Here is a 21,678-nt window from a genome sequence, read left to right as displayed (position 1 = left end):
CAATGCCTTCGTATTTTAATGGAGATCCCTCAGCTTCAGCAAAGCATCGAGTATTTCGGTGTCGAACATAAAATCACGTATACGCCACGTTGCCAGAATTAAGTTGCTGATCTTGTTCTCGTGTTCAGGTTGTGTTTATTAGTGTTCAAATTGTTTTAATTGTTTTCAAAGGGTTTTACTTGAAAAATATTAAATACTTTCGAAGCGTTGTTTAATTATTACTGTGAATAACTATTAGGCTTGCTAATACTTATTTCGAAATGAGCATTCTTCTTATTTTGTTAAACTCTGACTTAAAATACCTGCGCTCTGATGGACAAAGATTACGTTTTCCATTCTTTTGTCACGAAAATAACTTACGTCAACTGCTATTTGGCTCATTCGATTTACATAATCGTTTCTTGCCTTTTAAAAAGATTAAAATTGTTATAATTCCAAAGAAATGTTTTGTTTACTTGAGACTAGCGAAGTGACATGTGATATTCGCAAGCTTAAGCTTCAATCTGCTCGGTTTGCCTAATGTATAGCTTTGCTAAAATCGGTATTGCTTATTCCAGCACCAAGGGAATCCTCATAAAGGGAATTGGCTTTGGTTTCCACCTCTTGGCCTGCAGCACATATGCACTTGGGCACTTGAAGGTTTTCCTGTCCATTTCCTTAAAGAGCACAGCTCTGTATCCTTTAATTGGGTTGAGTTCTCGCTGTCTCAAGCCAGAACACCACAACAACAAATCCAAAATCCCCCGCCTGTTGCCCCTTTTCCGCTGGCCTTATTAAATTTACAATTGCATGGATTATGTCAGAACTCTGGCAGCGTTAAGCAGCTCAGCTGAGGCTCAATGTAGTCACTCCACTTCGATTTTTGCTGTCAGCCTCCTCGACTTGGGCTGCCCCACTCCAGATCCTTCGATTCGATGGCTGGCATGGAGAGCTATCCTAAAGAGCTTTAAATGCCAATCAGGACTTTGCCGTGATTGTCTGTGTGTGGGGGCAATGTTTGTGGCGAAGGAGGAGTGGTGGGGCCACAGTATCTACAATCTCGAACTCGGCCAGTTGATAATTAATAAATTTCTTGCTTCAGTCTTAAGCCCAGCACGCTTTGGCTGTGTGTACTTACTTATATATTTCGACCGTATGTGTTTCTCGGCTTATGTATGTGTGTGTTTTATTTTGCGCACATAAGTGTGTTCGAAAGGGAGTACTTGATCGTTTGATAAGGCGCTTATCCGTCCATTTTTTTCCATTATAAATTTTAAATTACAAAAAATATCCTATAAAAACCCATAAGCTTTAAACAATATGATATGAAAAATCAATACAAATTCAGAATTTTGTGGAATATGTTTCTGAAGGGTATATATAATCCCAGTTCATATTCTACAACGCCTTTGCAAGGACTATTGCTGTCTCTCGCTTTTATATGTCTCTTTTGAGGTTGTCGCATACGGAACCACACAATTTTCCGGCGCTTGTCATTTGTCTCACGTTTCTTAATTAGCTGCAGGATAATGGGCTTCGTGCACATATCGCAGGTAAACAAAAAGAAAATTCGGCACGGAATCGCTGCGACGCGTCACCTCGAATATATGCAGTGGAAAATGTTTTCCCAATTAATCGCAAAATAATTGAAATATTTCATTAAAATCTGAGCGCGTCGCTGAAAGACAAAACTTTCTTCAAAAATTCGCCGCAGCACTGAAGTGAAAGGGGGAAATTCGAGACAGGATTATAAATCAATTTGTGGAAGCCCACCACCAACAGGAGTAACCGAAAAAGTAACGGAAACAAAACATAATCGAAAAAAGAAAAGCGAGTGAAAAAGTTTACCCAAATAACCGACTTAAGTCTGGTTTTCCCCCCCCCGCCAGCATTTACATCCTATATATAGCATGATATATATACCCAATATGTACATACATACATAAGTCTGTCGGTTTAGGCGTTGCTGATTTGTTTGCTTGCCATTAGGGTTTCTCTTCTCCTGGCTATTGAATTTCATTGTGCTGTTCCCGGTGCCGTAATAAATTTAATATGGGTCATTTGTATGACATTGTATCTGCCGTCCCACTTGCTCCCCAAATCTTCAACTTCACTCCCTGCTCTTGCATTCCCTTTTCCCCTAAACCAGCTACCTTTTTCTCTTGCCATTTTCATTTTTTTTTCTTTTTGGTCATTTCCCATCGTCTATCACACTGTATATGTTTTTGCGGTGACCGTCGTAGGTCGATTAAAGGATTTGTTTTCGAAAGTTGATTGCCAACTAGAATTTCATGCAAATAAATCATAGCAATTTCGCCCATGCTTAAAGGAATTACAGAATTTGGCCCAATTCTTCTGTAAAATATGTAAATAAATATATATGTAAAAATATTTGATAGGTGTTTAAAAACGGACTGAGCTTTTAAATAATAAGCAATAATATATTTTATGAAAATTAACAATGGTAAGGACTTTTAACATTTACTTTTTAATAGATTTTTTGGCTTCATTTTTGATTTGCTTGTAGCCTTTTGAAACTGGTTCTACAACTTTTAGGCCTCCCCTCGCTGTGAATTTCGGCCGTGTCCTGTTTTGCCTGCGCTTCATCTTCTGTTTTTCCCATCGCTGTCGTCGGCGTTGCTGCTAATTCTGTTTTTGCTTGGGTTATTTGGCCAAAGCGCAAAAAAGGAGCGTGGGGAAAAACCAAGAGAAGGCCCGGCTACAAAAGGCGCAACAAAGCGTGAGCTGACGGGGGCGTGGCCCCCCCTTTTTGCCCCGCTACTGCGTCCCTTTTACTTGTCTTTCTGCCAATGACATGTTGCAAATTAAAAAAGGGTATATGCCTGAACAATCTTGGTTGCGGTTGCCCTCTGTCGACACAGAAGAGTTTTCGGGGTCGAGCACTGGCATTGCCCAAAGTCCAGAGTCCAGAGTCCAAGGTCCAGAGACCAGAGGCCGGTAACAGTATTTTAATGATGCCCGTTTCTTGTTTTCCACCCCGTCGTCGTGGTTTTGGCCGCACCAAATTCCTACCAAAATGAAAAAAAAAAAAAAAACGGAAAAGAAACAATCAACGATATACATAATTTGATGACAAACCATTTGGGCGCAAGATGGGTCTCTTCTATTTAAAGTTATTGCCGTAAAGCTCTTGAACTTTGGAGGCCGACCAGCTACAGCTATGCTGGCTGTTTTGAAGAGACTAAAAGGCATGGGAAATATGCCTGCGAAAACATCAACAGCCGCTCAAACTTCTTAGTTAGCATTTCAGGCTTTTCCCTTCTTACCAGGAATTTTCCCCCGCCTGAGTATACCGCGTATAGTGGAGAGGGACTAGAGCGACCGGCAGGAAGTTTAAGTGGAATTTAATAAATGTTCCCTTTTTAACTTTACTTAACATTACTTTGAAGTTATTCCTTGGCTTACTTCGTCAACATCAAGAGCAAAAAGCAGCACCCCAAAATGCGAGCTGGAAAATCTGTCAACAAAATTGAGGCCAAAAAACCATCTGAGCAGTCATTCGTTCATTGATTACCACTCATTACGGAAAGTAAATAGTGTTTGAATAAAATAAACTGGATGGTCCAAGTTATTTGCTAGTAAGTTTATTTAAAATTTAACCAAATGCGTTACCAAAGATATTAAATAAATAATTCGTATTTGATACCATATTTTAAAAGTAAAACTATATCGATACTTTTCGAAATGATTTCGTTCTTTCCTTCGTGCAGGATTCTACTTGAGATGTCCTGATTTGCTTACACAAGCCCAGGAGCGTGTCAATCTGAAAGGCCTGAAATTCCGAGTTAAGACCAGGCCCGTATCCAATGCAATTGAGACAACATGACAACAAAGCCTGTCGCTTCCGGAATCCGTGGGGAATTGGCTCCAGGAGCATTTGGCAGCCCTTGACCCGGGTTGCCTTCGATTATGCCATTTAGCAGTGCAAATAAATACAATTGCCGTTTCGTTCGCTGTTTGAGTCTCGATTTCAATTGAGTGGGCAAATGAGGGCGATGGGCGGAGGACTCCAAGGACACGGCGGAGTAGGTGGAACTAAAGATAAACAAGAGACGAGCGAAAAGGAAGGATGTAACTTGGCAAGCAAGCGAGTGGCAGAGACTCACGACGAGCTTTTGTTATTTTTAACAGCAATTTCCAAGAAAAACAAAAAGATGACTAAGCAAGGAGCGCTCCTTACCCAGTTGGATGTTGTTGCAGCTGAGCGAAAATATATTTGCCGCCATATTTTGAGACAATATCCTTCGCATTTGGGAAGCTCCTTACATGAAGGAAGCAACACTCACGCCCAAACGAAGACGTGTGTACGCTTGTGTGTGTGTGTGCTGCGAGGCTACGCATTGTGCTTCCGTTTCCGCTTTGTTGAACTCCACTTGTTTACTCGATTTAAGGAAATATTACCGGCACAAACAAACAAACAAAGTGCAGCGGCAACGGCAGCGCCAGCGAAGTAGTAACAACAACATCCAGGTCTAAACCAGGCAGACAAAGCGGATATAGATCTCTGTACCGCGTCTCCCAGGTCAGTTTCCGGCCACCTCCAACTTCCGCCCACCGCTCACCAGCCAATGCACCCACCTATATGGCTGTGTGCGTCCAACAGACAAGTCATAAGTTTTTACGGTTCGTTGCAGACAAGTAGTAAGAAATTTTTATGCTTCCCAACTTTCTGTAATAACTCCAACACAAAAAAGCAAAAAAAAAAAATGGGTGCAGCATTGGCGAAACCCACAAAAGCCACGCCGATGGACAAATCCCCTAGAGAAGGAATGAAAAAATTAAATTTAAACAAGTGTTACAATGAATAAATTATAGATGAATATTTAAGTGAGCAGCGTATTTGCAAAATGTAAATTTTTTTTTTTCAAAACAGTTAACATGTGAATACGGAATGTAAAAAAATTATCATGGTAATGGCAGTATATTTACATTTTGATCATCCCTTTGTATGCGTTCAGATGTAATTTAGTGTTTTAATTTGATTACAGGTAGTGAAAAAATAATGAGTTCACCCGCTGCTATTATAGAAGAATTTATCACAATATTTATGAATAATAAAGTTTACATTTGATTGAGCTGGTTTTTAGGCTCTATATAAACATATGTTGTGGGCAGGAGGTTAAATTGAAAGCGTTCAAAAAAATTGGAAAAAATATATTAAATATAAATTAATAAAGAATGAATTAAGATATTGAAGTTACATTAGATAACCTTTTTCGATAGTGTTTGGTATTTTAAATAAAAGAGTGTATGTCTGAACAATAGAGTAGATCCGTAATGGCTGCACGAAAGGGGAAACCTTGAACTGGCACTTTCCGAAGATGTGGGGCGGTGAGGGGCATGTGCTTGTGCATATGAAAAGTGGGGACGAAGGGATTGAAGCAGTTGCCTCATAAGTTGCAGCTGAGCTGATATTTTGTACTCGAGTGGAGTTGCAGAAGGTGCAGAATGGCTGGTGGGTGGATGGGCGGATGGGTTGTTAGCGGAACAAAGCTGCAAACAGACTGAGGCAAATTAAGTGGCAAATAAACAGAACCTTACTTGCCTTATTCCTTTGGTTTCGCTTGTGCTCATGCTTATTTTTCCGCTTGCTCGGCCCTTTGAGGCGGCATAAAAAATGCATAACGAGCTTTAAAGTGGTACGGCATTTTAAAAAATTTAAACGATTCCTCTTATCCAGCAACGTTTATTCGCTGGCAGTCTCTCCTGCGCATAAACATAAAAAATTCGCTTTATTGTCAATTTTAATACGTTTTTGCATTTTATGCGATTTGCTTGAGAGAAGTTTTGGGGGACCGGTTGGTGTATAATCCTTTTTGCCTTTTGTCATAAAACCGAGAAAAAAAAAATGAAGAAAGGAAGAGGAAGTGGCTGACTTTACGAGCTTTGGCTTTTGCCCTTTTGACATGACATTCAACAGATTTACGTGCGCTCGTGCCTAATTTAAGGATAAAGCAGCGCATCAGGATGCGCAGGATGTCAGAGTCAGAGATTTTTGTTCTTAACCTTTCTGGCATTTAATCGAATTTTATGCATAAAATAGCAATTCCTCTTTCCGCACCGCGCTTCATTGCTTTGATCATCCACTCAACCACTCTCATCTCATCTCATTTCATCCTTCCTTCCGCTCAGTGGCAGCCACTTAAAGGGATTAAAAACTTTTCAATATAATAATGTCATTTTAAATTGACAGTGAAATCAACTGACGAAGCTGTAACACTGAAATGTTTGTTCGCACAGCTTTCTGAGCCACCCTTTTAACGTCAGAAGGGCTTTGGCCCAATCGTTCATATATGAGGACCCCTCTAAGCCGCTTACGCATTACGAAAACTTAACTTTTGAGCCATTTAAATCACTGCCTCAATGGGGATCGAGTGAAAAGGGATCTTTCTGGCATCAATTACACCGACAAGCGGCGGCAGTTGGCCTAATAATGCAGAAAATGCCAAACAAAGTGTTTAACGTTGTCAATTTAACAACCTCGAGCGCTTTTTTATGGCCACTTCCACATCCCGCATCCCTCGTCCAACCTTATATCAGGGTCGGACTTCACCCCTCACCCCTGCCTACTGGTATCTTTCTGCTTTTTCAACTGCTAACCAAAACAAAACAACAACAAAAGACAGCAACAAGCAGCAGTAAGGAGCAAAGTTAAACAATGGCCAAAAGGCACAGTGGACGAGGCCAAACTGAGATATTAATCAATTTCACTTAGACAAAAATCAAAGTTAGGCAGTTTTTAAACTATACTATATATATGTTAGGTAAATATTTATATAAATAATCGTACGTTTACCCTATTAATAATATATATTACATAAAATTTGAATTTTAATTGAAGTAATAAATTGTTAAATCAGCTTTAAAAGCGTCTTATTGTTGCATTGTTTCCTATAAAGTATGAAATGTTTATAAAAAATATTTTTCTATGTACATATATCAATCTTCATTGTCTTATCATTAATAGAAGTCATATATTATATCGATTAAACTTTGACAGCCATACACATCTGACTGTTTCCGCGATTTTCCGCGCAATTTGCTCCACTGTTCGACGCACACAAAAGCGATTTAGCCGCGCGAGAGTCGCAGCATAAGCCGGATGGCTGTTGGAGCCCAGGGTGCGAGTGGGAGGTTGGGATTCTCCGGCTCCGGTCCGGGCTCGAGATCCCAGACTTTGGGCTCCTGGCACGCCGCAGATGCTCAGCCAGCCACCCACTCACATGCCCGGGTACGCACACAACGACCAGTCACACACACACACAATGGCACAACCCACCGCAGAGACACGCGCCGGCAGACAACACACATGTTAACATAAACGTCAAACACACAAAGGCCGTCCGCGAAATGTGGGAGATGGAGACGGTGGGCAGGGGGTGGAGCAGAGGATGGTATCTGCGGAGGAGTATAGGTAATCGAGGTGGAGTGCAGCCACGGAACTACTAGGCTCTGCTAAAGTCGTAAGCAGGGAGCTGCCGCCTAAATGGCCATTCTAGTTGCGATTATCTATCTCGGATAAATACAGGCAGTATTCGTTTGAAACAACAAACAAACAGAGGAAATACCTTAAAACGTTTTAGCCGAATGAATAGATTATACGCCAAAAACTGTGCAGCACAAGGGATAATTTTAATCCTTTTTGAGAATTTGAAATTTAGAAACAACTTCAAAATGTTTATTTTCTATTAAATAGAATATCTTTGAAAGACTATTAAAATGGGTAAGGAAGATACAAACTTATTTTCTAGCTAATCCACTTTATAAAAAATATTTTTAAAATATTGCAGAAATTTGAAGCGAGTGCCCACTGTGCATAACGGGCTCGAAAGCAGCGAAACGTTAAGACGGTTCTATTTTGGCAATTGATTGCCGTTTTTCTTCAACGGGAAATTTCTCTCTTGTGTATAGCCAGCCGTATATGTGTGTTTGCTGGGAGTGTGTGCAAATCGTGATTGCTATCTATATCCATGGTTACGCCGGTGTTATTGTTCTTGCTGATGACCAGCTCCACCAGACACCATCCCCCCACTCGACCATCCACTTCAGGCGGACTTCTGTCCGCTGGGCACCTGGTCCTTGATTGGGCGTGGTCGGCAGCTACGATATCCATACAGTACATTAGGCTAACTAATGATGCATGCCAAAGACAACAACAGCAACAGCAACATTCGGAACAAGAATCACACGAAAGGCCAACAATGTGGAGAACAACGTGTGAATTGCTCCCCTGGTTTTGTATGTTTATAAGGCCAGTGATAAGGACGATTTGTCATGGAACCGAGAGAACAAGGACCAGAGATTTAGCTGCATATTCTTTATATAGCTACTACAAGACACTTAACCATTTTTTTTGTGCCTGCCTCCTCTCTGTTTATGCGATCCATTGTCGGCTATCGACAACTACATAAAATGTAAGTATCTCGCATAAATTCAATAGCCCAGCTGATAATTTCAATGATCAAAGGCGAAGTAAACTAAGCAAATGGTCAATTAAAGTTGCCGCAAGAATGCATTAGTAAAGGATAAAGATACATTTTTATACTCTAGCAAAGTGTCTCCATAATGTGTTATATTTGTAAATTCGCTATACTCATCATGTTATTACTACACTTCAGATATTTAAAGTAGATTTTTAAATGGTATTGTCTTTTACACAGTAATGAAACTAAGTTAAATTATCGATCAAAATATTAGCTACAAAGGACCAATATCGGTTCATCTCTTAATATTTAGTTTATTAAAAATGACTAGAAATGTATTCTTGCCGCAATGGCTTAACTTTCCGAACGTTCGTGCATACAGAGTGGATGTGCCACTATTATGCTGGATCACATACATCAATGGGGAAACAAACATTTTGAGTGGTATTAATTATTCAAAGGCCTCAAATGGAATACCATGTTGGACACAAGTATGTACTCCATATTTTCAGTTGGACTGCATTATTCGAGAGTGTCCTGCACACAAAGGCCGGCGCACATACACCAATATACGCCGAAAAGGAGGATAAAAATGTATGTTTGACGTTGCTTGTCACATCACTTTGTGTGGGCGGTGACCAAACACAAGTATTGCATGCAGAAGCTAAAATTACCCACACAGTACAGTGGCAACAATAGCTGCAAAGCTCGAAAATAGTGTAAAATGCTGTGTGGCATGATCGAACGAAAGGAAGGCTTTGGCCATATGTTTGCGAATAATTATTAAAAATATTTGTGTTCCCTCTGCCAATCGTTACGATGTAAATATTTCAATTGTGAAAGATACCCAAATTGAAGTGCCATAATTGCCACTTCAAAATAAGCTAATTGCTGTGAGAGAGCCGGAATTATATATAATTGGTTTTAGAACTTGAACAAATATATTATTATTGGAGCTTAAATTATTTTCCACAACTTCGATGGCACTGCATTATTTGTGATTTCGAAGCGTATGCTCATTGTTTGCATCGGCAATTGAGGAGCGAATTATTTGCATATGCCATGAAATAGCTAATGGGTATATTTGCTGGTGTTCCAATTGAATACGCTATTTTTGCTTTCCAACCACTGAGTTTTAATTGTTAATGCAAACATGAAAAACTGCTTTTGACTTGTTATTTTTGTTTTTTTTTTTTTTTTGACTATCGCTTTGGCGAGCACAAGCACCAACAATGCATTTGAATGGTCCTTAAAGCAATGGTCCACGCCCAGAAATCCCCCCGCATGTCCTGTTTGTTCTTCGGGGGCATGAGTGGTTGGGGTTCAGATGGAGTGACATAAATGTGAATGAGTTGAAGTCAAAGTGTGCGAAGCTGGTGCTCCAAGTACTTGGTGCTGCTGGTGCTGTTGGTGCTAGTGGTGCTGCCCCCAAACAATAATAATCTTGATTGCCCCTTCTGGCCCGCCCTTGATACTCCCAGCTCATATCTGTCTGGCTGCCGGCTGTTTATTCCAACAAGAGCAACATGTCTCCGGACAATTGTTGTCTGTCTGTTGGCTGGTTGGTTGTTTGGTCGGTTGGTTGGTGTGCCAGTGCATCTGTTTGCCAATTGATGTAACTGTAACTGACCAAAAACGTTGGCCGTCCTTTTGGCTGTCTATTTAGCCAAGTGATTTGCCCGTCCCCAGCAATCGCAATCCATTTCCCTGCCAAGAGTGTCTATATGCCCGGCACACCACCACTCCAGATCCCAGTTCCGGATGTTAGTGCCCCGCTCAAGAGTTTGTCCCGTAGCGGCCTGTATTCCGTTACGACTGCGTTATACGCCGCTTCCCCACTTTCCCACTTCCGGTTCCGTTCTGTTGTCCAACTAATTGGCTGCTTAACAACTACAGAGGCAGCAGCTCAACTGTCCGAGCTGACTGCCAAGTGTCTGTGCCCAAAAACGACTGTGCAATTTCAATTAAGATTATCGCATGCATTTAATAAAGCACTTAATACACTTATCGGTTGTGTGTCTGTCCACGTGAGCGCATCTGATTTGTCTGGCATATTTAAATACAAATCGATTGCCAAATTATAATAGAGTGCTTTTCACTTTCTCAGACAATTATCTCAAAGATTTCTGCTCAAAAGTGTATTTATTATTTATTTACGGCTCGATACATATACTCGTATGTGTAAAATTATATCGACTGCAGTCGGTCGCCTCAAGGAATTTACATTTTACTTCACTGAATCGAAAAGTGTGCGAAACAAGGACATTTCACAAAAATGAAGTTGAGAAGTAACAATACAAGAAAATCCTTTTTTCAACAAAAGTGCTATGACAAAAGTCAAGTCATTGTTATAAAAAATCATTTTTACAATGAATGCAGTGGCATAGCAAAGTCTAATTTGATACCAAATATTAAACAATGGGAGTATCTCAAAACGAAACCGCAAGATAATCTAAATTGTCTCTGATATCTGCAAGGTTGTTTTATGACTCTTAGCGCATTCAGATACGAATCTAAATTTATTACACATGTCTTCCATTTACGCTGTTCGAGTAGTTTTAATTTCATTGTTTTTCGGTGGAAAACATGTAATTTAATAAAGTGGTAAGAGTGCAGTTATTCGGCAAACATGATACTCCACGCTCATGGTCCCGCAGCCCTCGAAAATCAATTGCGGTTGTTCGTGTAACTATTTGGTTCACTGGTCACCACACTTTGATGATGGAGCAGGATGGGTCACGATGGCGGCGGAGTGGGTCGAGTGTGAAAAGGTGGAGTCGATGGACGAGCGCTAGAGAGTCGCCGGCGGAGAGGAGCACGTGGCGGCACTTCATGCAATTCACATGAGCGGTCCACAGCTGTTCGCCTTTGGTCAGGACTTTCGAATGGATGGATGGTCGGATGGGTGGGATGAAGTGCCATTCCTGCATGTCCTTCTGCGTTGTATGTAAATGAGATATTTTGCGGTCTGGGAGCGTGGGTGGGCGACGAGGCACGTACAAATTCAAATGCGGTTGAAATCTGCATTAACTATTGCAATTAGTGCGAAATTTCGTATAAATTATGTAAAGAATAGTTTTTGGCACAGAGTTTTCTATGAACTACGACTGCGTCTGTATGTTGTTGGTTAGATTTTGCGTTTGAAAAATATTTTAGCCAAATGGTTTGTTCATTTGCTTGTCCGTCCGCCCATTGTGTACGTATTTGTGGGCGTGGCACGGGCTTGTTTGCCATTCGGCAGCCGGTCGGTTCCTGCATTATGCAATTGAATTTAAAATCTAATAATATGTAGAGCGATTTCTATTGTTCGGCCAGCTGCAACGGCTTATATACCTGTCTCATTGCTTTTTTGGATGATCTAATTCATCTTGTTAAGTTTCAGAAATCCAAACTTTTGAATTTAGTTCTTAGGCAAATGGAATTACAATTGTGGGTATCATACTTTTATCAGACGTATAATTAAAATATTATCAAATCATTAAATAATAATTTGTAAATATACAGCTAGAACTACCAGCTCACTCAATTTCATTTATAGATTTATTCGAACTACTTTTTTTTTCTGCTCCGCACGCTTAATAGGATTCATTATTTGTGAACAATGTTGCGTATGCGTGATATTTGGCTGTCTATCTTTTCCCCGCTCACTCAATGAGCGCTCTTGTTGGTCTGTCTGGTTGGGTGAGCCTTCCTCACTTGTTTGTTGTAAATTTCATTTAGATGTGCAATTAAATTTTAATTAGCCTGCCTCTTTCATTTCCATCCACGCATCTGCGTGGATTCCGCAGTAGGGGAACTAGGGGAAGGGCTTTCGAGAATAGAGGCCATGTATGTTTCTAGTTATATATCGAAATACCTTTAATTAGAGAAAGTTCATTTTGGGGATTTCGTGCTATTATACCCTTGATGTGTGCGCTTTAATTTGTTTTCATCGACTGTTTGTTCCGCACTCGCAAGCGTTTTCAATATGCTGCGGTATTTGGTTGCTTGCCACCCAGGGGCATTTGTGGAACAACCTTCAGCTGGTAGCTATTCCCATTTAACTGTAATCAATTAATTCATTATTATTCGAATGCTGCTTTCGAAAAACCTGCCACTTTGCTTTATTGCATGTTGAAGTAGTTTTTCATTATTGGCTCTACCTTGTTGCACACAGTCGGGAGGATCATTGAGTTCACCGGGGGGCGACTCCAGGGGGCAAGTGCACAAACTTGTCGGCAAGTTTTCCAAGGTAATTCACAGGTAACTTAGCTCTGCTTCTTTTATTTATCCCCTACACAACCTTTCTGTTCAATTTCAGTTTGTTTGAAGGCCTCTGGGGAAACATTCCAAACAAGATAGCTCAGCCAGAACAACTGAGGCGAAATCTTTTGGCCTTTAAAGCAGCACTGCCGACGTGCTTCCTGATGCCACTGTATAGAACTGTCTTGTTCAGATCACTTTGGCTTGATAGATAAATGTCACTAAAATGCTGTTAAGATACTTCGGATTTCGGTAAATATTTTTTAAAACAATTTGTTAAGCATTATCTATGAAATCATATTAAGAGAAACAAGAATGCAAAGTATTCGACCCTTTTAATATTTACTATTGTAAGAAAAAGATTAATTTCCATGTCCTGTATCCTGTAAATAGTAGTAAAGTGTAGTACAAAAATATTTTTTGGACTATTTATATAACCAGCACTAACTAGCACTCATTTCGATTTTTATTTTGTAAGCCGTTGAAACTGGTTTCTGGTAACGCGAGACTTTCAATAAAACCAAGTTTGAAAATGTACTCAACTGTGAGTTATCCCTATAACAATAATCAGGTGTGTATGCTGCGGCCAATCTGATGGTTTATACGACAAATGTCATAACAATTGATGTCCTGCAGTGAACTTTCAAGCCTTTCGATTTGAAAGGTAAGAACGGAAAACAACTTGTATCGATTGTGGGGGAAAAGGAAACTGTGTCCTGTGCACACATTGAACGCTTTTTTTTTTATTGTCGCTGCCATTTTCATTACATTAACCGTTTGCCAAAGCATTCAACTTTGCCAACTGGAACTCCCAACTGTTTTTTACACCACCCGCCACAATGCGCATCGTTTACCTGGTTTTTCTTGTTTGCTTGTATTATTGCGCCAGTTAGTGCTGTTATTTTTATTTTCCGCTGCCTTTGAAACAGTTTTACTGCGCTGTTTGTTGATTTTCCAGTTGCTGATGCTGCCACTGATGCGACAAAACCCCTTGTGAGCCCGCTAATCCACCCACCTGGCCTGGTGAAAGGAGCAGAAGTTTCACGCTTTCGTTGTTAAAAAACATTACAAGTAGATTTTGGGTAGAATCGCAGCATCAGCAGCAGCAGAAGCGAGAACAAAAAACAGGCAATTGAACAGCGTTCTCCTCGGAACAGAACTTCCGGTTTATCTGGGCACACTTCGAAATCCGCTCTTAAAGTCCAATCACCCGCATCAATCAATCAGCATATGATAGTCTCGAAAAAAAAATAAATCCAGACATTTCCAACCTGCGCATCTCATCGCTGACCCCGCTCAACTTCGACAGGTCAGAGCGTTTTTATAAAGCCATAAAATATACACAAACTAACTCAAAGGTCGGTCTCCACGCACTCGCACATGCATTATTTCTCGCCACGGGGGAGGATGGTCCCTTCGATTGGGGGCAGGAATGGGTTTAAATGTGGGTGAGGATGGTCCACAGCCAGGGTCCTTAGACTGTCAACGGCCTGCTGGGGCAAGCTTTTTTAGAGAGTATACACGGAGAAGTGTTTCAGAAATAGTAGATTGTATACAAATAATAATAATATAATATAATATAATATAAGCAAAGATCGAACTTCTTTAAAGATCTTCAAATAATTTTCTTAAAAATGTTTTTATTTTTTAGTTTTCAATTTACTTTATAACTTTACTTTATAATATGAAGACATTGCAATTAGTCAAGCAAAAACTAGACAAGCACTTGAATCATAGGTTTATTTGTCATATTGTCTCCATTTATTGGAACCCATTGATCCACCCTCGCTTTTCTAGCTTTTTGAGTTGTTGTTCGTGCCGTACTTTTGCGTTGGTTAAAAGGGGCCTGCTTATGTTTGGTTTATGTTTTTTTTTTTTGCGGCCCATTCTCAGTTTCGGACTTGGGCTCGCCCCGAAAGATTTATGTGCGTAAATTTCATGCTGACGGCATCAGGTGATTTAACACTTTAGATAACTTGGAACAGTTTATAGTCGGAGACGAAGAGCCGCCGCCACCCACTTTCGCCGGCTCTGGAGGCTTACAAATGTCGAGGACGCTTGGCTGAGCTCCGAGGATGGGTGAAAAGTTGTATTTTTATTATTTTATTTTATTGCGCTTACATCTTTAAATAAGTTTGCTTTGGCTGCCCTCTCTTATTGGGTGTGTATTTGGGGTCCTTTGTTCGGAGATCTGCCCTTCGGAATTGATGCGTCTTTTGGGGTCATAAAAATTACAAAAAAAAAGAATTCGCTCGCCTTTTTGGGCTGATTGCTGTGTGCGATTGAGCATCGTTGGTTCTGGTCTCAGGTCCCAGGTCCCCAGAAGTTTCGTTTCGTCCTTTTCTGCTTGTGCTTCTGTGTGTCCTTTTGTTTGTTTGTTGTCCAGATAGGATATAAATTATATTGAGCGCTTTGAATTAGTTTTTTATGTGCCACACATGTAGTGAAAATGAAATTAGATACGTGTTGGGTACGAGTTAATTTGAAGGCACAGATTTGCCCTCATCCCAGAACAGAAGAAAAACTTTTCCCTGATTTCTCTTCGATTGATAACTGAGGCAATGGTGGGCATGGCGAAAGGGATCTCAATCGGGGGGGATATTTAAAGAGTTTACTTTAGTCGCACAATGCTCAACAATTGCGAACTCCATTGGGGAAAGTTCGCCCTGCAATCGTTGCAGCACCACCAACAATGGCAAGCAATTACCAAAATACAAAAAATACTACAAAATGAAAGCAGAAAAAAGCGAACCAAATACAAAAAAAAAAAAAAAAATAAAAGGGGGAGATTGCGAAAATTCAACTCCAACACGAAAAGGGCAAGCGCGAGAAAGGAAACGCAAAAAAGCGAAAATAACATGGAATTGTTAAGGAACTGCAAACTGCAAATCCATTAAACCACAACAAGAACAAGATGCAGCAGGATGAGGTTCAGGATAAGGACCAGGATGAGCAGAACCGAGTGAAACTCCCAACTGCAGTAGGTATTGAATCGAAATGGGGAATGTTTCGACACAATTGACTGAAAATTGTTTGTTAAATGTGCAGAGCGTTGAGCATCACGAAGGACATTTGTAAATGTATTTTTTTCGGATTAGCCGAAACGGCTTACACTCAATCACCCTAAACAATTTCCTGAACAGATTTAAGTTATTTTCTCATGAATTTTAAATCAAATCGATCTCAACTATTTCCGTTGCTATCCTCATAGTTGCATTCAGTGCAATAAATATAAGATTACATTAAGGTTATCGAATTGATCGAGAGAATAACTTCTAAGAGAGAATAACTTCTAATACCTAAGTTTTATTTTCAGATATTTGGCTAAATATGTTCTTTCTACTTGTTTTTCTAATTGGCAAGTTAAAATTAAAATTATGGATCCGACATTTTTTTTTACGAAATCGACCATCGATATTTAATCAATATTTACAATGAAATGCTTAACAAATATTTTTAGTGTAGCATTTTCCTCTGAAAACTTCCGTTACTGTGAGGCAAAATCCAATTGTTGTGGTCTTTCAAAGAAAATTAAATTAGTGTTATCTTACAGTTAAATCACCTTAATAAATTTAGTTAAACCGAATATAGAGGTTTTTCTTAAGCTCCAATAAGTCAATCTAGTGGATCACCAATATAAAATATACATGAAAAAGTGCAATTGATTTTTTTAGACTAAAATAAGTTGAGAGCCAATCGCACATTTCTTTTTAACATGTACTAAATGTATTATACCATCTCGTAAAAAATTTAAAATAACTACTATACTCTCAAGTTTTAATTGGATTGTAATGCTTTTTAAACGCATTTAACCTTAGCCAATATCACGTAAAAGTCAATGTACTTAACTGTTTTACTTGACTGTTTAAGTCAGTTATAATCGGCTACTGTCATAATGAAACTGTTTTTTTTAGTTATTCTGGGTAAGCTAAGGATTTTCTATATATTTTCTAGATATTTTAATCATTCTAATTGTTAATCGAACAGCCTTTATGCTAGTCGGGATTGGATGGGGAGAAAACTGCAATAAGCCTTGCGGAAAATGCATCTTGCCCACCTGCAATTATGATGGGAAATGTTACTTTGAGGGAACTAGTGCTTGTGCTCTGGAAAATGAAAAGTGCCGACGAAAGAAAAAGAATCTTGAACGTGAGCTTTATGTTTGAAGTGTTTTTACCCGATTTTAACTTATTTTAAATGTTTTTAGCATTCGTAAAAACCGTGGCTGGGTTCTGTGAGATGGGCGTTAAAATGTGTAAATAGCTAAATAAAATTTATAAAATTCAATTGAATTATATAAATTAAGTATATTTCTTTAAAGAAATAAATAGTTGAAAAAATAATATAATAAATTGCTGCTTGTCTACTATTTTCTGTTTAGTTCATTGGGAGTTTTAAAAAGGGTATATAAGATACATTTTTAACCATAATTTATTTTCGCCTAAATGCAATAATCTACTGGCAGTGCTACAAGTCCAATTGCTCCGTAGTTTGACCGATGGAAAACCTCAAGAAGACAAAGATGAGGTAGATTTTACTTTGCCACTCAAGCCCCAGAAAAGCAAACCCAAACGAAACGAAACGAAGCGAACCAAACCGAGCCACCCAACTATGAAAAATTTAAACTTTGCATCCAAGCCATTTATTCATCCTGCTTGGCATCTGCCATCATATCTTAGCATGCGGTTCTGGCTTCGTCCGGAGTTCTCTGCCCCCATTTTGCATCTTAAAGCCTCCATCTATATCTTTAACCATCTCTATGCTCTTCGGTTCTTGGGCAGTTTGGGGTGCACCTTAAAAATTAATTGAAACATCACTACCGGCTAATATTGTAGATTAAAAACAGCAAAAGGAAGCTGTGCTGGGTACGAGGACCGAAATGGGCCCCACCTAGATGAGGCATATAAAACTTTTGGGGTTAACTGAGTGCTCTAAAAACGGTCAGAAACTTGCAAATTGCCAGTATGCTTGGCCATTTATCAGTCTTAGTTGTGGGTTAGTTGGAAAGAATGTTCCACAATAAATTCGAACAACAAATTTGGCTCCTTCTGGAGTTTATTAGCTGGCAGCCGGAATTTTGCGGTCAAAGGGCGACCTGAACTTGAATCTGGCGGCCGGTCGTTCCCCCATTCCCGTACCCCCACCATCCACCTATTCCACATCCATCTTCGTCTTTGCCCCCATCAAGTCACTGTCCAGTTTAGAATTTCTTTGAATACTCCGCCTGATGACGGGGCATTGCCAGATGGCATACTAATTCCGGCTCAGTCACTGCGCATGCCCAGATGCTCCGGTAATCGGGGGTCTTCGGGCTTTGGGGCTCTCTCACCAGCGGCATGGGTCGTGGCAACTGGCTTCGGGGGCTTCGGTTTTTGGGTCTGTTGCGCCTAGGACAACAATTTCCGTGTTGCATGCCTCGCCTTCGGGTGATCTAAAAACGAAGCGAGTGTCGAGGTCGCCAACGTGCCATAAAATGCGCATAATGTGGCACGGATGTGCCAGTGCACGTTGGTAATTTGGCGCGTGAGCATCGCCGAGTATCGTTCTTGCCACCAGTGGGGGCAGCCCGTATTGTGATGTTGCTGGTGCAACGGCAACATTTCGTAGCTCTAGCCGGCTAGATAAAATCGCGAAATGGTGACCACAAATAGATAGGCTTTGAGAGCCGCGAAGCATTAACCAGAGATCGTATCGGTCGAGAGAGATCCGGCAGTGCTTATGATACCAAAGTAATCAAGCGGTGATTGCAAAGTGAAGTGATCAGTAATCAAAACTCAAGTGGCAAGAAAGCAGAGCAAGCAAACGAAGGAGAGAAAAGTAAGCTAGGCACATGCAACAACTGGATACGGATACGCTTTTCAAGCCCTGAACAGCCGCCGACCCACGAACCCACCCACAAGTCAAGTACGTAACAGATTGATGAGCAAGTCGCCGTCGCTGTCTCGAAGAACCACCCACTCACTTACCCTCCTCATCCTCATCCTCATCCACCGCCTCCTCCAACTCCCAGCCACCCACTCGACCAGGCACTTGACTAAAAGTTCAATTTCCTGCAAGATGCTTTAATTGAAGCGCACAGTAAACAAGAAACAGAAGCGGAGAAACAGAAAACAGAGTGGGCAAGGGTCACTCGTCGCCTTGGGTGCCTTCGCTCTGGTCAGTCATTAGTCATTTGCTCATTTCCGCAAACGCAGCCCGGATGTGCAGCACTTGTCAGCCAATAAACAACCTCGGCGGGGGGTTGGTGGACGGATGATGGGTGGCGGCGACCCACCCGCCACCCACTCTCCCAATTAAATGTGGCAAACATATCAGCGTCAATCACCGATTCTGATGGCCAGGCCAGTGCATCCTGCTGCTTCACTGGCGTGTCCACAGATCGGTTGAGAGGCATCGGCAAAATGTCTCGGGATATTTGCATTGCCGTCCAAGGGATTGGATGAAATTTCGATCAGGTTGGACTTGCTAAAGGTTTTAATTTAACAGGCAAATGTTGGGGGTACTATCAACTTGCAATGATAGTTTGTTTTATTGAGAGCTATTGATAAACAAACAACTAAAATAACAGCTGAGAGTGAGTCGAAATGTCTGTAGATTTGACAAATAAAATATATAAACAGATGTGTGGTTTTTAACAATTTCAGATAAATTTAGTGCAGAAGTGCGATGTTCACTTGCAGTTACCAAAAATATCGCCTTTGAATTATAAGTAGCATAAAATTAACAAAGGAAATTAAATAGATACAAATGAAATATACATGTTCATACAAAGATTTTCGTTCGAAGGAAGGATTAAAAGGCTTCGTATAAGTGTTTTAAACTTTTCCCACTACATTTTTTGGATCTGTGTCTTTGGTCTTTAAGATGATGGAAAGAAAAAGTGGAACGAGCAGAGAAATCTGGAGGAGTAGTGTTGCAGTGGGAGTGGCACAGTGGGTGAGTGCAACTGCATATGTGTCACACATTGAGTTTCTTGGACAACAATAACCAAGACGGACAGGAGCAGGGTGCATCGCTCAGAAAGAGCAAAAACGGTGCATAGGTGCTAAAAAAAAGAAACAACGAGGAGCAACAATGGCACGGAGGTGGGGGAAAAATGGGGAAAGTTGGGGGGAGTACCCAAGCTAACCCAGTTTTTTTTCGACGCTGGTTCTTCACGGCTCAGTTTTGTTTTGGGCCTTCTTTTTTTTTGCCTGCTGCTGCTTGGTACATTTCTTTTTATGGCTTTTACGAACTGGCCGCAAAACGACGACGACGAATAACCAACCTCACTGACAGCAGAAGAAACGAAAATATTTCGACCAAAAACTGCCAGACTTGTCCAAAGCCACCCACCACCACCCAGCAACTCATCCCACTGGATAAAACCTGTTTTGTAATTGTTGTGTTTTTATTCCGAGTATGCGTGTTGATGCGGATTTCTTTGGCTTTCCCAGCGCTTTCTGGGCTCTAGCTTCTTGCCGGGGCCATTGTCACGTAAATCTGTGACAGAAATTAGCCTCGTTGACAAAAATATGCCTGCTTACACATTATTTGTACAAACAAATAGACGGGCAACAGTTAATGGGCGTGGTGGAGAGTGTCGTCCTCGTGGTGCCTCTGGGTTCCATGGGCACTGGTTCCATGGGGTTCTTGTGGTCTCTGAGGGGGTGTTGCAGATACATGGGTCTGGAGAAATTTGCATGGGAACTGCGCCAGTTGACGCTGTTGTTTCTTGGCCTCTTTTGGGCGAATTCCTCAGCTAGTTTTGTGGCTGTCGTCCTGTCGTCCTGTCGTCCTGTCGGCTTTTCTTCTTCGCCTTGTTTTATTGATCTGTTTATGCTTTAGGACCTCCGGCCCTACACTTCCCCCCACCCCAGCAATCTCTGTCCAACCCTCATCATGGATAAACAAACAAAAAAAGTTTTATTTGTGGACTACTAAAAATGCAAAAAAAAAGAAAACAAAAAGCAAGGGATGCGGGGACCGCAAAAGTGCTTTTTCGGGGCAAAGTTGTGCCTAGGTTAATGACCAGACAGGCGTGAAGGCAATCATAAACTGCGTACATTTCATCCTCCCACACTTCGCACTCGAAGTTAATTTTCCTTGACCAGAGTCTAGCCAGGATCGAAAGTTTACTCTAGCTCTTAATCAACTCATTATAATGAACACACTGGTCAGTGAAACAAAAAATATCCATAACATGCCGTCGATTAAATTATTTGGTTGCCTTACGGCACTTTTGCTGATTGACTTTATGGAGTTTTGGTCTGATTTTTTTCAATAAAATGTAATGAGATTAATAAATCAAATTGTTGCACATAAACGATTAATGCTATAAAAATGTACGCATGTATTTAGTTATACCCTTTACTTTTAGAGTAAACGGGTATACAAGGTTCGTTGAAAAGTTTGTATCAGTTAGAAGGATGAGTTGAGTTTTTTGAACATTGTTATTAAGAATGCAGATTCTAGACTCTGCGAGATTGTGCATCTTGCTCACTCTAACGCTGAGTACAGGGTATCAGATAGGTGAGGTAAAAAAAAAAATTTCTCTTGTTTTATTTCATTATTTGTCTTGTCAATTTCTATTGGCATGCCAAACCATTTTGTCCAAGCTCCTTTTGAAATACAAACCTGAGTCGAATGTTTTTAATAGGATTTATATTTCTTGTAATCATAAAAAATTATTTTATTACAGACAGAATGAAAAATAATTTTCCGAATTTAAGCCTTGGCCTAGAAAAGTTAAAGTTGAAAGTCAAACAAGGGACACTTTTTGACGTCTACAATATCCATTCGAACCCAGACCCCTAATTACCAGAACCTAACCTTAGACACACAAAATACAGAGTCAATCTATCATGCGATGGGTGTTCTCCTGATTAACACGAAACTTTGCCCAGGCCGAGCAACAAAATGATTGATGTCCACTACAAAATTTTCAATGTATCTACCCCCAGAAAATTGTCGATTTATTCAGCTAGAGAATTCAGCTTTTCCTACGTTTCGTAAACGTTGGCTACATAAACTG

General features: G+C 40.4%; 3 protein-coding genes across 4 annotated transcripts in view; 2 read left to right on the top strand and 1 right to left on the bottom strand.

Moving 5' to 3' along the window:
• Positions 1–2,442: 2,442 nt before the first annotated feature.
• LOC27209384 lies at positions 2,443–3,312 on the bottom strand. The gene is made up of 3 exons (XM_016184816.3): positions 3,267–3,312; positions 3,079–3,203; positions 2,443–3,008 (listed from the first exon to the last, which is right to left on the bottom strand). Exons 2-3 carry the CDS (start codon positions 3,190–3,192, stop codon positions 2,949–2,951), a joined length of 174 nt encoding a protein of 57 aa, XP_016025060.1. The 5' UTR covers positions 3,193–3,203; positions 3,267–3,312; the 3' UTR covers positions 2,443–2,948.
• Positions 3,313–16,445: 13,133 nt separating this feature from the next.
• On the top strand, positions 16,446–17,018 carry LOC27206672. Its single transcript, XM_016182476.3, has 3 exons — positions 16,446–16,588; positions 16,653–16,814; positions 16,873–17,018. Exons 1-3 carry the CDS (start codon positions 16,561–16,563, stop codon positions 16,926–16,928), a joined length of 246 nt encoding a protein of 81 aa, XP_016025059.1. The 5' UTR covers positions 16,446–16,560; the 3' UTR covers positions 16,929–17,018.
• A 1,107-nt stretch (positions 17,019–18,125) lies between these two features.
• The window catches only part of LOC6732401 (chaoptin), a 38,117-nt gene continuing 34,564 nt past the window's right edge, over positions 18,126–21,678 (top strand). For both annotated transcript variants that reach the window (XM_016178247.3, XM_016178248.3), the window contains exon 1: positions 18,126–18,569. The gene's annotated coding sequence lies outside the window, so the exon portion shown is untranslated. The remainder of the gene's footprint in view (positions 18,570–21,678) is intronic.

The sequence above is a fragment of the Drosophila simulans genome, chromosome 2L (genome assembly GCF_016746395.2).
Source record: "Drosophila simulans strain w501 chromosome 2L, Prin_Dsim_3.1, whole genome shotgun sequence".
Taxonomy (NCBI): domain Eukaryota; kingdom Metazoa; phylum Arthropoda; class Insecta; order Diptera; family Drosophilidae; genus Drosophila; species Drosophila simulans.
The sequence above is the reverse complement of the archived record's forward strand: the minus strand, read 5'-3'. Positions and strand labels throughout refer to the sequence as shown.

What these genes read in the sequence shown, in the direction of transcription:
- LOC27209384 (XM_016184816.3), bottom strand. Translation starts at nt 3,192, where the DNA reads ATGCCTTTTAGTCTCTTCAAAACAGCCAGCATAGCTGTAGCTGGTCGG. An exon ending in ACCCATCTTGCGCCCAAATG is followed by an intron (nt 3,009 to 3,078) that starts GTTTGTCATCAA and finishes TCATTTTGGTAG; the next exon opens with GAATTTGGTGCGGCCAAAAC.
- LOC27206672 (XM_016182476.3), top strand. Translation starts at nt 16,561, where the DNA reads ATGAAACTGTTTTTTTTAGTTATTCTGG. An exon ending in GTTTTTTTTAGTTATTCTGG is followed by an intron (nt 16,589 to 16,652) that starts GTAAGCTAAGGA and finishes TTAATCGAACAG; the next exon opens with CCTTTATGCTAGTCGGGATT. An exon ending in AAAGAAAAAGAATCTTGAAC is followed by an intron (nt 16,815 to 16,872) that starts GTGAGCTTTATG and finishes AAATGTTTTTAG; the next exon opens with CATTCGTAAAAACCGTGGCT.